A 16,553-nucleotide genomic window follows, 5' to 3' on the forward strand; every position below is an offset into this window, starting at 1 on the left:
GAAGACATGTTATTAAATTTTTAATTTTAAACTTGGTGGTTTAGTGACCTGACCAAATCACCAAATCAATTATCGATTTGGTTCTAATAATTATGCTTTGAGGAATGGTGCACTGAACTTAATAATTTTTCATGAGCAATTTGTTTTGTTGAAGACATGTTATTAAATTTTTAATTTTAAACTTGGTGGTTTAGTGACCAAATTATCTGACCAAATCAATTATCGATTTGGTTCTAATAATTATGCTTTGAGGAATGGTGCACTGAACTTAATAATTTTTCATGAGCAATTTATTATTTTGTTTTGTCACAAAAATATATGTAATTAATTTAAAATATTTTGTAAATTCTTTCTCTCGATATTACTGTTAGGAGTATATCTGAAATATGAAAAGATAGAATATTTTTTCTCCAATATATCACTATCTGTAACACTTCTTTCACACAATTTTAATTGGGAGGTTATTTTGAACATTATGGAATTATATTCAACGATGGACTTAAAATCATATAACTGCAAATATAATAATTCATATGAGAAATTTGGAATAATCACCAATTTTTTGTGATAATGCCTTTCCTATATGTTCTTCCATAGTTATGTTGGATATTTTAGTGGAAGATATTCATTTTTCAATTCTTCGTCAAGACGACAATAAAGAAAAATCTGATTTAATGGCTTCCTTTCTTTCTTCCAGTTTACCTACCTGAGCTGCTTTAACCCAATTCCAATGACTTTCAATTTTACTTGTTGCTTCTTTGAATCCTCCAAAAAATTTGGGCAAATTTCTCACTTCATGTCCTAGCAAAGCATAGTAATTATAGACTACTCCCAAGCGTTCATAATAGAGTCCAATTTTTAATTTTTTTTGTTTGGTCCAGCCAGTTTCAGCAAGTATTTGAATTTATTGAAGTTATTTATCTCTATTTGTGCTTTTATAATTCTTGCTTCCTTTCCTTTACAATGTTGTGATTGAACCAATTTTGTTTCCCAGTTTGCGTCCTACCTCGAGGCTTTTGAATTGTTCGGGCAAACCCCATAATTGAATCCAAATCCGGAAGGTAGAGATCATCTTCGCTTCTGCAGCTCCTCCTTCACTCCATTCTTTAACGTGGAGCACATACCCTTTGAATAGTCATGGTGATCCTCTTTCAATTCTCTTTGCTTCATCCTCGTTTTCAAAGAAAAGTTGAAAAAGGTTGCAGTCCTTCTCTACCACTTGAAAACCCTCCGGTCTACTCTATATTGCCTTCATAGCGCTTTCCATTGTGCCTACAGAGAATATTCGATCAACAAAGGTTCTCCCCATAAGGCTTTTTTTATAGGCTTGTACTCTAATGGATATGTCTTTCTCCTCAATTAACACCACATCCTCCTTATTCTCGTTAGCCTCTGGATTATAGTGATTGTGATATGTTCCTCTTTCGTCCATGTCTGGTAATAGCAGCAGTATTTTGGGATATGTAAAGAAGTATTGATTTTGAGAGTTTAACCTGTTAGAATAAATTAATTTCAATATCCCAGATCATCCATATTGAATCACCAAAAATATATATATCATAATGCGGAAGCGTACCTGAATTCATAAACATGAATCATACGATCGAAAAAAATTTAGATCTTGTGGTTCTTTCGATCTTCCTCAACCAAATTTTCCGGAGTGGAAGTGGGTTTCTCCTCTCGAAGAGCTATATCTAGATCCATACAACCGAGGACAATCTCCACGGTATCCTTCCAAACTTTAAAGTTTGAACCATTCAGCATAGGAATACTGCTGATTTGCGCAGAAACATTGGTAGCTAAAGCCATAATTTCTGGATTAGAACAAAAAGAACATGCAGTAAACATTAGTTAATTAATGGGTAAAAAAAAAAAAATCCATATTGAGATATCCAGCACAACATTAATTTTCAATCTTTGGATAGAAAAATTAACTGTAAGTGATACTCTCATTGCAGTAATCAAATATTGTCAAAATTCCTGTCACACATTAAGCCTTTCTTTGGACCGACTTAATGCGCACATGGAGACTTAAACTTTGTAACCTATTTATTACCGCATATATTTTCTATTAATTGGCCAAACAATAACCTTCCTTTGGGCCGATTATTAATCGCATAATTAATAGGAAATAAACAAAAGTGTGCAATGCTTATTATTTGGCCAAACAATAAACTTCCTTTGGGCCGATTATTGTTTGCATAAATAATAAGTATTACTTTATTCTTATTTACCCAAATATTTATTTACCATTAATATGTGTATGTAATTCGGCCAAATATAGGCCTTCCTTTGGGCCGACCAATATTCGCATGAATTACATGTCACCATATTCCTTATGTTTTGAATAAATCAATTTTCACAAAAGAAGCTACTTTGGCAGCATAATGTTCAATCAATTTATTCTAAAACCAAATCTTTATAAAAGAAGTGGGTATAATAATCCAAATTGTTACTAATTTCCTTATGTAACAATTTTAAAAAAATATTTAAATCACAAAAGAATTTAAATCTTAATGATATCTTTTCAAATCTTAAAAAAATATGATTATAACTGAATATATGTGCCAAATAAATTCTTGATCCATTAAAATTAAAATTAATCATTATATAAATTAAATGCCAAATCGATCTTATATAATATATCTATACATATATATACTTTAATGGATAACCAAACAATGATAATGTTTATCAACATATATATACTTACTAGCACTTCTATACACACACAGAAAATTCATGATGTGCATAAGTAAACATACTAATTAAAATATATATATGCACGACAGAAACAATTTCACGAATATATATATATATACATATATGCACGACAGAAACTATTTCACGAAGCGTGCAGCGATTTTATATGTAACGTAAATCGTGCATATGTATATATATTGATTTAATAAAAATTAAATATTTTCGATGATTAAATCATGGATGGCTTCTGATACCACTTGTTAGAATAAATTAATTTCAATATTCCAGATCATCCATATTGAATCACCAAAAATATATATATCATAATGCGGAAGCGTACCTGAATTCATAAACATGAATCATACGATTGGAAGAGTTTGGATCTTGTGGTTCTTTCGATCTTCCTCAACCAAAGCCTTCTGTATTCCTAGGAGGCTGAACTGCAACCCTTTTGATGGGGAAAAAGTAACAAAGGCGGCTTTGGTATATAGGGGACCGAAACCCTGAAGGTCTACTTATATTTGAGTATGGCACCCATTAAACCCTTAAGCCCAAATAAAATAGTATCTAAAGCCCAAAAGATAATATATATCTAAAATCCAAAAAGATAATTATCTAAGGAACAAAAGATAATATCCGGTTTTATTCTCATTTAATTCCAAATCAAAAGTAATAATGACTTATTCAATTTAACATTTATAACAATAAATGAGATCATCATTATATAAGTCATTTAATTTGAAATAGCATAATTTGTGATTATAATTAATATATGTATTGCCCACAAATAAATTAGGAAATCAAAATAATTTCCTAACATAACCACCTTAATAAGGCGCTACGATAAAAGCCCTAGCAGAGCGCCGTTTTACCTAATAGGCGCTATCTTTGAGCAAGTAAATTATGAGCTATCAAGGTAGGGGTGCACAAGACCCGGTCCGATTCGAAGACCCGGACCGGATCCGATGATTTCGGAGCTAATTTGGTCTGGTTTCGTTATGACCCGGTTAGACCCGAAGTTTCAATAGATGGCCCCGGTTATTTATTAAATCGGGTTCGGGCCAAGTCTCGGATCACCCGGCCCTAGCCTGTTGGACCCGTGTAGTTGTTTGCTACTTAATATTTTGTTGTTATTGGTTGGTATGATACTATAAATTATTATTATTATGTTAATCTTGTGTTGGTTGTTAATTTTGTTTTGATTGTCTTTTGAACTTTGAATGTTTAATGTGTAATTGATATAAGATTATTATTATGAAACTTTAAATTATTATTATTAGATTCTAAATTATTATTATGTGAATGTTGCAATGTTATAGAATAATTATTTTTCAAAATTTAGAGATTTAAAAGATGTAGAATCTAATTTTTGGTGATGTCGTGATAAAGTTGATCAAGACCCGGACTTCACCCGGTTTAGACCCAGCTTAAGTGTGGCCCGAAAGTAACACGATTTCATCGGGTCTAAGGTCGGGTAAGGGTCTCATAAATAGGCCTGGTCATTATTTAGGGTCGGGTTCGGGTCACAGCAAACCCGGCTTCACCCGACCCCATGTGCACCCCTATATCAAGGTAATCGAAACTTTTCATGTAAACTTAGCGTGTGTTGAAACCTTCTTTTAGGATCTATTTATAGATTTATAGATGAAAGTTTTAAAATAAATAATAGTATGATATTATTTACTAAATCCACTTATTAATTGGTAAAAATACATAATGAAAATCTATATCTATTAATTAATAATATTTTATATTCCATTATGTATGATAATGTTCCATATTTTATTCAGGGTGGAAAATGGGTTGAACTAGTTGGGCCGACCCGCTAAAAAGGCAGGTCGGGCTAGGATTTGGAGCTCGCCAAATTAAAAAAATCCGTCAAACTCGTACCGCCGCCAAATTGGCGGGTTTTAGCGGGGTGGGGCGGGCCGGTCCTCCGGGCCGAAGATTTTTATTTTTACAAACGAAACCGTTTTGATCTAAAACTGATAAACCTAACGCTAATCCCGCCAAAAGCCCAGAACCAGAACCCTTTCTCCTTCACCGCTCTCTCCCTGCTCACCCTCGTAGTGGCGTGTTGCTTCCTAACCCTCTCCGCCGCGTGCTTCCCTACCACGTGTGGTCGTACCGTCGCTCCATGCGTCGCGCCGTCGCGCCTTAGCTGCCTTGCCTAACGTCGTAGTGTCATCGCCTCCCATCTCGAGTGGTCGTGCCTTCGCCGGACTGCCTTGCACCGTCGTGCCATTGCTCCCCATCCTCGCGTTGTCGCGTCCTGTCCACCCTTGAGTATGGCTGGCTTCTCGCCTCTGCTCCCTTGAAGCTGCCGGATGCTGCTGCTATCCCCTGCTCTCTNNNGGTATGCTCTGCTCTGTTTCTTCTCTCTAACAATTTCGGTATGTATTTAGCAATTATTTTTTTAGTTTGAAAGCTTAGAAATTTTATCAGCCAGCAGTCAAGCGGTTTTAGAGGTGGGAGCCAAACTAGTTATGTTGGTATATAGCTGTTTTATTTTTGAGGTTGTTTTGTTTTATGATAAACTAGTACTTAGCTCTTGGTTTAGATGGGGGTACTTACTCAAGACTTTGGTAGTTTGGTTTCTGCTTTCTAGTATGTCTTTCTTTGTAGACATATATAGATAGATCCCTTAGGATAAGAGTATATAACTACATATAGATTGAGGTATATATATCTTGATCTGGAGCTTTGAACTTGCCTTGGGTTCTCCTTTTGGTTTTGAGTTCTCAAATATTAGTGTATTACTGAAATTAAAAAAAAAAAAATCTTACTAGAATTATTTTTAATTTTTGGTTCAATTAGAATATGTTTATGTAAGGTATTTTTTGGGAAGGGAGGAGGGGGTTATTTATGAGTTTAAATATTATTTTATGATATTGCAGTTGTTCTGGTTGAACTTTGGTTAAATCAGTTGAACCTTTGAACCATCGTAGTAGTAGCTAGAATGGTTTGATATGCGGTTCGGTTTTCAAATATGTAGTAATATAGTTTGTAAAAGCAAAAGGAATGTTAGTAAATCAAAGTTAATAATTCGGAGTTGATAATACGTGCAGTGAGTAAAATGTTCATGGTATGAAATGTAGATTTTAGTTGCTATAAATTCTAGTTTGTGTATTGGGGACTTCATTCCTTTTATCTTCCTCTTTGGTTTTGCCTAGAATAAAGTCACTTCTTCTCGTGTAGAGTGACCTGGTTCGTCTAGGCTTCATCAAGTTAATTTGTTAGGCTTAATGAACTTGGAGCATGAGATGTAATTATGATTTTGATTGATTGCTAACCTGTTTCTTCTGATCTCAATTTGCTTAGGATATTATTTATGAAAGTTTCAACAGTATAAACTCGATGTCAGTCATCTCTCACAAACAAAATCTAGATTTGTAACCTATTTTTCCTATTTTTTCGTTACTTTTTAGCTAAGGGTTTTGATCCACCTGTGGCCTGTTAGAGTGTGGCAATTGTTTTTTTTTTCCTGAAATTCTTAATCTTTATTTGATTGAACCTTGTGCCTGGTGATTTGTGGTCAACTGGTTTATGGCTATTTATAAGTGTGTTAAATAAGTTACATCTATGTTACTGATGGTACTAAATTGAGGCAGAGTAAAGATGAATCATCCCAATCCCTTCTATTAAGGAAGGAAGTTATTTTGGTGAAAATATTTCGATGCTGATTTTGGGTGGTTTTGGTGTGCTGATGACAGTGACAGAATTGTATAACTGAAACCTATTTATGAGCGCATCATAATTGGAGCGTGTTGAGATATTTTCGTGAAAAGATTGTTGTTAGATGGATTTTATGCCAATTTGAGTTTGGTGGAATGTGATAATTCAAGGACTGGATGGAGCTGCTGTTGCTGTTACTGTTACTGATTTATGAGATTAAGGTAAGTGGGTGTATATGTAATGTTAGTAATAATATAAGGAAGGTCTTTGTATGATAAAAACTAGGAAAAGTGGGGGTATCTGTAATTCTTAAAGAACTCAGGGAAATTCTTCGTAATTTCCTCTTAAGTTAATTTGAAGTGGTTTAGGGGATCGAGATTGCATCTATATAAACTAATATCATACCCTTCTTGATCTTATAAGTGTTATTGTTGCTGTTGTCATGTTATGTTCAAATTTATTAGAATGACGATGTTAGGTGAAAATGTTAATGAATTTGTTCGAGATTTGTACAGTAATGTTGCTATGTTTGGAGATGAAAATTTAGTTGGATTGATGCTGACAAAAATTCTGAATGTTGCTAAGAGAGTTAATTAGAATTAGTGTTTTAAAATTGTGCTTATGGTGCTGCCATGACGTGGCAGAATTCATGCCCACCGCCATTTAGTGCTCGGCGCAACGAGTTTTTCACGGTGGGGCCATGGCGGCCAGCTATAGAAACGGCGGAAATGGCAGGCATTTTGGGAATTTTTTTAAAATTTGAGGGTTATTTTGCTAATTTAGGAAATCCTAAATGCAACAACTCACCTTCCTCAGCCTCCTTTCTTCAGAAAACAGCTTCTTCCTCTCTAACGCTCCCAAAACTCTTTTCTAACCCTCTTCACTGCTGCCAGAAGAACCACTGGTGCAGCGCCAGGCACCACCGTCCGGCTCCATTTCCTCCTTCTCCATCTTCCCTCTCTGCTGTTCTCTCTTGTGTTATCTTTGACTCGCTGACACGCTGACACGCCAGGCACCTCCGTTGCTGACTCGCTGACACACTGATGTGCCAGGCACCACCGTTGCTGACTTGCCGCTCCTTGCTGTCACTGCTTGCTGCCGCTCCTTGCTGTCACTGCTTGCTTCCGCTCCTCGTCGCCGCTGCAAGCCACCGATTCCCTCTCTCTCTGGTTCATAACTTAGTTTCTGCAAGCCATCGGCTTCCGATTCCTTTTTCTTTCTCCGGTTTCCCCTTTTATGTACATAGGTTCAGTGTTATCTTATAAACCTCTTTTTCTCCATCTTTTATTTCAATTTACATATGTTTTATGGTCTGTTATGATTTGATGTTATGTTTATTTGTTGAATTTGCTACTGCATTTGCTGAATTAATTGAATGCCTTATGAGTAGAAAATTGCTTAAATTAATTAGATTTTATAATTTTATACATTTGCAAATTTTCTACATTTTTTTTTGTGCATATATATGTAATTTTTAGGTAAGCCACCATTTCCCACAGCACCATCAGCCATAATTCTATGGCGGATTTTTGGCTCACCACCATGAGCTGCCATCCGCAATCAAAAACTATGATTAGAATGTGGTTACAGTAGATACACCAGGGCTGGATTGGGACTGTGAAGAGGTTTTCTGTGTTCTGTTGGTCTGTGTTAGCTTTGAGGTTGTATAAGATTGATTGCGATTGAAGTTGCATGTACCAGTCACTCACTGACACGGTTTTTGATTTGTGAGCACGTAATACTTGTCTATAAAAAAACATTATTGTGTAGTGCTTTCTTTCAGGCTCACTGCATAAACCTAATCTTTCATCCACTCTCACTGATTCATCTTCTCAAGGTATCCTTCCAGAGGCTGTTTTCATTCACCTCACAACCATAAGAATCTATGCTTCAGCGCACCACCAAGACGGACAGATCAAAGAACGAAGAGTAATATGTTAAAGGCAAAGGTATTCAATGGCGCGAACGTGTTCATGTNCGGTGCTCAAGTGCACCTCTGCTGCGACCCTTCCCGCAATGGCCCCAATGATTACCATGTCATTTCTTGCAGTAAACATGTATTCCCTCATTCCCACTTTTGTTTTCTCTGCTCTCTTAATATTTTAATTCCAATTCTTCATAATTAATTAACTGACTAATGTTAAACTGGTGTGTTTTCTTTCTACGTTTTGCAGGAGAAGTTTGAGGATCTTAAAGCCAAAGGCTGCAAATTGCTTGGTACATGTTGAAAGTATAAGTTTCCATTTTCCTTTTTGTTTTAATTTTTTTTTGTTGCAGTGATGATTTTAAATGCCTGCTGATTGCTGGTAGTTAGGGTAGGTCTCTGAAATTGCTACCAATTTGACAGTTAAATGCAGAATCATTGATGTTTTCAAAAAATCATTGCAGCATGAATGAATATCTATGTGGTTCAGAATTCACTGATCGTGTGTTGTTACGATATTGGCAAGGAAACTTGGTTTTGTTCCTCAGTTATGTTTAGTTGTTATTGGACAGGACCCAGATGTGTTCTTTCATGTGCTAAAGAACTTAAGCCTTTGCCTAAAGTTGGATTTACGTGTTGCCTTGCCATGGATGGTGTCAAAATACTTGCATCTGGCTTCGATACCAATGAGAAGGTATTGTGCATGTTTCCATTTTTTGATAATCATTGTTTTTATTATTATTATTATTATTTCGAACTGAACTTAAGGTTGAAAGTGTTGTCACTTTCACTATCAGCAATTCAGCATGGACATGAACTGCATTTTGGCTATGCTTGGATGATTTTTCCCATCTTCAACTGTAATGTATCTAAAACTATTTGAGAAAAAAGTGATATATGAATATAGGAGGAATGAAGAATCAGTTGGAGTAATATTGTAATTCAACAACAAGAGTTATAAGATTTCTCCGTTTGTACAAAATAACTTCTGGTTTTAAATATCTGTTGATCTTAGCTGTTATTTATGCCCATTCATAATTTTCTTCTTGCTTGTCCCCTTTCATTTAGCCTACCCCACCTATTAGGATAAGGCTTGTTGTTGTTTCATCCCTTAAATGTAAATTTTATGGATAAGTTTGGTTTTTTTTCCTCTTCACCGTGTTGATCTTTCTAACAGTTTGTCATGACTACTTAAAGGTCCTGTTTTCAATTATCCTGTTTTATTTATGCACACAAAAGGAATTATTTTGTCGGATGTCTTATCATTCTCTCTGCTCTCATTTATGCTCTAAATTTGTTTGTTTGATTTATGTGAACACGCAGCTTAAGATAGAAGAGATTGTGACTGAAATGGGTGGTCTTCTACATACTAAAGCATCACTGGATTTGAACTTTGTCATTGTGAAAAATGTTTTGGCTGCAAAATACAAGGTCTGGTCTTAGTCTCGGATATAGCACATGATCTGATATATAATGTTGCTTACTTTTGCTAACCTGAATATATTCTTATATCAGATGTTTAATGGTTCAACAGTTTTGCACATATTTAGAACTAGTGCTCAGTTTGTTCATCCTTTGTTTCTTTTCCATTAGTCATCTTGTTTCTTGGTCTATCTGACTCCCTCTCAAATCTCAAACACCGAATCTAGGGGTCTACTTGATTGTGGAAATATAGCCATTTCAAAAACTTGTTTGACAATTATAATTATTCAGGATGTCCATTCTTCTTTTATAAAATTTGAAAAACCCATTATCCCTCATCCACTCTTTGTGGAGGTTTGGATATTCATGATATACATCTTACAAATATCCTTTATGTGTCTTGCAGTGGGCTTTGAATATACTGAAGAAACCAATAGTTACTTATGAATGGTTAAAGCAATGCTCAGAGGAGCATCGTGTTGTTCCTCAGGAGTCATACAAGGTCCTTCCTTTCTCCGGGTTGACGATTTGTGTTACTGGGATTCCAGCAGGTTATAACATAGCTATCTGTTGGTCTTGGTCATAATAGAATTGTTGGATCATGGATGTTAATTTGCTTCAGTTATTTCAGATAAACGCAAAGAGATTGAGAAGCTTACTTTACAAAATGGTGGAAAGTACTCTGCAGAATTGACAAAGAAGTGCACTCATTTGATTTCTGATATATCCTTCCAGTGGTCCTCTACTTTTAATGAGGGTGTTTCTTTTCTTTTTTTTTTTCAGATATCAAAATAGGCACAATCTACTTGACTTCAGTGTCTGCTGCATATCTTTCTTAATTCTACTTTGTGCATATGGTCCTCTATCACTGAGTTCAGTATTGAACTCAAACATCTTTTGATGTGGCTTCAGCATGGTGCATAATTGTGTTCTTGACAATTTTTAAGCTCCTGAAGGTGACAAATATAAGGTAGCAAAACGTTGGGGCCATATTCATACTGTGACGAGGAAATGGTTTGATCAATCTATTGCTCGAAGAGGTAACATATGCATGTTAATAGCTTTGTAACACCTTTTGTCTTTTAAAGACCACTTTGATATTCTCTATATCATTGGAGAACAGATTCTAAAACTAGGTCGGGTAAATTTCAAAATACATTAGAATCGAAAGTTAATAATATTAAGTTGAAAACAGGTTATAACTATAAGAAACTTTTTGAAGATTATGATTATGATTTCATACACTTGTTAGTTATTTAGCAGATAAAAGAAACATTTTTCAAACAATTAAAAGAGTTATTCAGAGTTCTAATGCTTAAATATTCTCTCTCACTTTCTCTCCTTTTCTACATCAACCCTTAGGTTTCAACTGCACTCTGAGTATCCATTGTTCTGTTTTATTTGTTTTCATTGGTAGCATGTCTGAATGAGGAGTCCTACCCAGTTCAGAATGGACCTGTATCTTCACAGAAAGTGATTAAGGACATAGATGTACAGCATAGCCAAGAAAAGGATATTAGGAAATTTCAATCTGGAGTATCCTCAGCTGTTACAGATCCAAACATGCCGGTTTCTTCTTATGCTGAGTTTGTAGATAAAGACCAAGAAGCTACATGTTCAGAATACATGTCTTCTTTTACAAATATTGCTACATTTGTCAAAGATACAAATGTTGAAGCACCTCGAGGAAAGCCCAGTGATGAATTGAACCTTGATGGCCCTGTTGCCAATGATTCTGAATCTGATGATAATGATCTGTACTTATCCGAGTGCAAAATCTTTCTTGTTGGCTTTGAAGCTTCTGACATGCGGAAACTAGTTAATATGGTGCGGAAAGGTGGAGGTTCCCGATATATGTCTTTAAATGCCAAGCTGACACACATAGTTGTTGGAAACCCTTCAGAATCGTGAGTCTATTTTGAGATTACGAAGAAACTTCATGGATATCTATCATCTCTTTGTTTGATAACTTACTTGAATATTTGTGCAAAGTTGGTACCAATGCTAATGTTGATGATATTTGGACGTTATTTTCATTGATGTGAATATTTTCATGTGCACAGTTTGGCAAAAATTCTCATTGCTAATAGTTATGACTGATCTCGACATGATTTGGATTTTTAAGGGAAAAGAAGGATGTAAGGAGTCTTGCTGCTTTAGGTGTCATTTATGTTGTTAAAACGTCCTGGCTTGAAGATTGTAACCGTGAAAAGAAAGAAGTCCCTGTTCTAAGGAGACACATTGCATCTGATCTACTTGTTCCAAAAGGTCTGCTATTACTGTGTTCATCTTTGTTGTGTCTCTTAGTCTTAGTTATGCTAATTGTTCAGGCTAGTAAATGCTCTTTAGTAAGTCAATCAGAAATAGTGAATATGCTTTATTGAAATTAATTGCTTTTGTTGTTCTCTGGTTTCCTAAATTTAGGAAGCATTGTCAAAGGAGCATCAACAGGCATGTCCATGGTTCAAGGTAAAAGCTGTAGTTTTCCTAAAAGCTTGCAGAGTACTCAGGTGGTGGGAGTTATGGCCTCTGGAGGTGTAAAGCCAGTATCTTTGGGGAAAGATAAACTGGATGTGGGTACAAGTGTTCACTCATTCAGTAAAGCAATGGGGCAAAATCAACATGCTGCTAATAAGATGACAGCTCAAAAGATGACAGTGACACAACGTGATCCCAGTGTAGAATATGTTAAGTCCACAACAGTTTTCAAAGGGAAAATCTTTTGTTTCTCGGATTTATTTCCTGAAGAAAGGGTAAGTAAAATATTTGTTATAAGTATGATGTGTAGAATAGACTTTTAACTGGAGGATCAATGCTCACTATGATTATGTTAGAAAAGTTGGAGAACAGATAATAGGAATCTTGAATGGTGTGCTTGGAGAAATGTATCTGGAAGGTTAATGTACTCGGATGAACTTAGAATTGACCTATGCTTCTTACAATTACCTCAAAAGGGAAAATCTTCATCTTGCTATCCTAGGCTGTATAATAATTGGTTCTTCAAAAAATTGCAAAAACACTAATTTTGCAAGGCCTTGAATTTCACTTGAAAAATGAACATATGATTTTACATAACCAAATGGATTTCTGCTCTACATTAACCTTTCAAAAGAATGTTCACTGACCATAACTTTGGCAATTTGTTGCTGAACTGGGTCCTAATAGAGTAAGCTGAGTTGATGGAACTAGGAGCTAGAGTAAGTAGAGTTAAGTGTCTATAAGCCACAGGCATCTTGGAAGCTGTTGAAAAAGTTACAACAGCTCCCAGCTAGGATAACAGACTCTGCCAGCTAGGTAGCAGTTCGTAAATAACTCTTAGCTAGAAAAAGATTCAGCACTCCACTATTTATGTATGTATACTTCCTCCTCAAACTTTCTCTCTACATTGAAACACTATCAGGTCCAATGTATTGATATTCTTAAGGTGCCAACTGTTAATTTAATCTGTTGTTGATTTATCATATTTTGGACAGTTTTATAAACAATCTAGAATTGTTGATACCAAATAAGTATGGCGATTAGTGTATTTGTGAGGACTTTTCATCAGTATTCCATATGTATATATTTATGTATTTATATGCTGTTGTATAATTTACTCATGATCTCTTCTGCTAGAGAGCTGAGGTCATCGAATGGATACATCAAGGGGGAGGACAAGTAATAAGTGGGAAAGTAAAACATGGTGTCCATTTTACTGTTGAATGTCATGGTGTAACACCCATGATGACAGCAAATTCCCAAAATACCTATGTTTCGAGTCATTGGATACGATCTTGCTTACAGGTAATCCTAGCAGCCACAGTTTAATTTTGGGCAAGTACTCACAAAGCCAAGTTTTCCATTTCAGGTTTATTTTTTGTCATTTTCAGATGCCTAGTCAGTAATAGATCTTGATATTATTTAATAGTGTAAGCTGATGGAAGAGACAACTTTGTTTTCGTCTATCCATTATATATTACTGCAAGAATTTAATGTTTTGAATCTACACTTATACTGAATGAAACAGTTGAAATTTTGGCTTTAATTTGGGATAAGGTTATTTTTGGCTTCTGTTTGGTGTTCAGCAGTCTTTTTAATAGTGCTCCTTTATCTGATGTTTAACATGCATTGTACTCTTTTTATGTCTTAGCTGGTGTGCATATATTCTTTGTAACGGGGTTTCTTTAGCTGATATTCAAGGGAGAATAGCCTTATTGAGTGAGGAGAGGAGAGGATGGAAAGCGAGTACAATATATTCTGGTTGGATAAAATGTGGAATAGAGCAATTAATCAGAAGAAAGCACACATAGTTCTCGGCTCTGCACCCTCTTTCCCCGTCGTTTCATTCTGCTTTCTTCTATTTTCCTTCACTAGTCATCATGAATAGTGCATATTAAGCTGTTCCATAAGCCAAAGAGGAGAGGGCTGAACGATAAAGTTTGATGGTTTTTGATAATGGTAAATTATAGTCGTAAAACTAAAAGATGTTGTAAAAAGAAGTTTGCACCCGTCATCTATTATTTTTCTCCATGTCTTAATGATAGTTTTGTGTGTTTACCTACTAATGTTGTGGCCCCACTTAGTGGGTTAGGTCCTTGTTATTGTTGCTTGTACATACTAATCTTGAGATTATGTTCTTTCCTTTAAAGGCCGGATACCTAATGGATGTTGGCAGTCATATTCTTTATTCTCCACTTCCCTGTCACGTTCCCTTGCCTGGGTTTGAAAGCTTTCGGTTTTGTGTTTCGCAATATGAGGAAAAAGAAAGAATTCTACTAAGGAACTTGTGTTTTGTTTTGGGAGCTAAATTTGTGGAGAAGTTAACGAAGAAGGTCAGCCATTTGTTGTGTAAATTCAAGAATGGGCCCAAGTATGATGCTGCTTGTAAATGGGGGATCCGGTCAGTTACTGCTGAATGGCTGTTTGAATGTGTCAAACAGGTAATGTTATCTATAGTGGCTGTTGACAGCACAGTTAGGACTTTAATGTAGGCCTGGAATAAATATTTAATGCATGCATTTCTGTGACATATTTTCCTCTCTGATCTCCAATTTTTATTTTATTTTATTTTTATTTTTCAGAATGGAGTAGTTGCCATAGACCATTTTTTACCAAAAGAAGTCACTGCTCAAGATCGGGAGGCAGGAATTTGTACTGTGAGTCAATTTCCTACTCAGGCTGTTCAAATGATAAGTGATCTGACGTCCCAGTTTCCGAATCAATCACAAAATTTGACAGACAAAGTAAATAGAGGCATATATAGCGGACTTGCCAGTAATGGGACCGATTTAAAAATATCAAATATTCAGAGCAAAAAGGCAAGGCTTGTGGAAGATCCTGATAAGGTGTCTTCTGCAGTATATTCAGGTATTCATCATTTCAATGGAATGAATTTTTCTGAAGACAATACGGTAAAAGATGCTGGACAGGTTCCTCATGCTGTTCCTGATGTTGCTGCTGCAATTGAGGACTTGTTAGAGGAGACAAGTAAGGTATAAGTCTTTCTTTTTTGTTTTTCCATTTTTTATTGTTAATGCTACATTCACATTGTTTTTGCTCTACTATGTCCAATTTTTTTTGTTTCCCTGTATACTGGTTAACTTGCTTTTTTTCTTTCCTCAAAGATGCATGATCAGAGGTCACCAGGGAGTACAGGGCGTGAGAGAAGTGTATCCTTTTAAAATTTATAACTTCGTTGAGGTTGTGTTTTATTTGTAATTTTCGAAAAAGTGATCCTTGATGCCAGAATAGATCTATTCATCTGGTTGTACTATCGTTTGTGAAGAGAATTCCAATCCTAATGCTGTGTTTGGATTGTCGAAACACTGGTTAAACAGGTTAGCATTTTGTTGTATATTATGCCAGCTGTATCATCATGTACATGATTTTTCACCACACTTCTAAATCTGTAACAAAGTTATAATTTTCTCAGAGGTGGCAGAAAAGATGATGATGGTGAGGCTTCTCGAGACAGAGGAGCTGAAACTTATGATGGTTTTAGCGAAACACAAACAGAATCTCAGGTTTTCTTAGTTATATGCAATTAGTACATTATTTTAAGTTTTTCTTGATAGCATCTTCCGGTTTATGAATATTTCCTTGTTAGAACCTCCTTTGATTGTGCAGATACTAGTGTAAACTCTCTTTTTTGATGCAGGTTGTTGGTTATGAAGAGGATTTGTCTGGAAGGCAAATGCTTATTGACAGAGTTCGAACTCGAAGTAGCGCACAATAACGTCGGAACACCCCTTAACAAGCTTTTCGTCAAGAATTTCATCTTGTCCTTCGCTACTTGAGTAAATATAAGCAGTAGGTTAGCATAGAATGCCAATTTGAATTATATGTATATATATGATTTGTTTGGCTTTGAGAAGCCGCACCCCTGATGCCCAAGAATTGTGCTGGAAACGTAAGCAGCAAATAGCACAGGGCCACAGATGTGGTTGAGATAGGCAGAATGCTTTTGATTAATTGCATAGTAATCTATCAAAAATATTCACACAAGATTTAAACGCTAAAAGAAAAAAATTCATGAAAGATTAAAATGAGAAAAACGCTTATAAAATATTTTAAAATGTGGTAAGAACAACCAAATATTTAAATTTATATTCTCAAAGTTTTAAGTTTAGCTTTTTTTTTTTGTGACCTTTTGAAAGTATGAGTTAAATAATGAGACTTTTTTCCCTTAAAATTTAGTAATTGTATGTTAAGTAGATTAGTTTTGCGAATTGGAGTTTAAGAAAACGCAAAAGAAAGTTCTAGATATTGAATTTTATTCTAATATTTTGTGTTTATTTTTTAAATATTTTTACGTAAATTCAGATCAAATTGTTTGTTACTTACATAATAT

General features: G+C 35.2%; 1 protein-coding gene across 1 annotated transcript; it reads left to right on the forward strand.

Moving 5' to 3' along the window:
* LOC107638458 (DNA topoisomerase 2-binding protein 1-A) lies at positions 6,223-16,207 on the forward strand (the record flags this gene model as incomplete). The annotated part of the gene is given in 19 exon segments (XM_016341743.2): positions 6,223-6,599; positions 8,216-8,355; positions 8,368-8,435; positions 8,553-8,595; positions 8,875-8,996; positions 9,626-9,733; positions 10,131-10,275; positions 10,356-10,447; positions 10,671-10,764; positions 11,142-11,631; positions 11,850-11,992; positions 12,149-12,477; positions 13,340-13,507; positions 14,353-14,643; positions 14,785-15,195; positions 15,328-15,372; positions 15,455-15,540; positions 15,636-15,726; positions 15,861-16,207. Coding segments are annotated over 19 exon segments (2,955 nt in total), but the record flags the coding sequence as incomplete, so codon positions are not given.

Source organism: Arachis ipaensis, chromosome B04 (genome assembly GCF_000816755.2).
Source record: "Arachis ipaensis cultivar K30076 chromosome B04, Araip1.1, whole genome shotgun sequence".
NCBI classification, from domain to species: domain Eukaryota; kingdom Viridiplantae; phylum Streptophyta; class Magnoliopsida; order Fabales; family Fabaceae; genus Arachis; species Arachis ipaensis.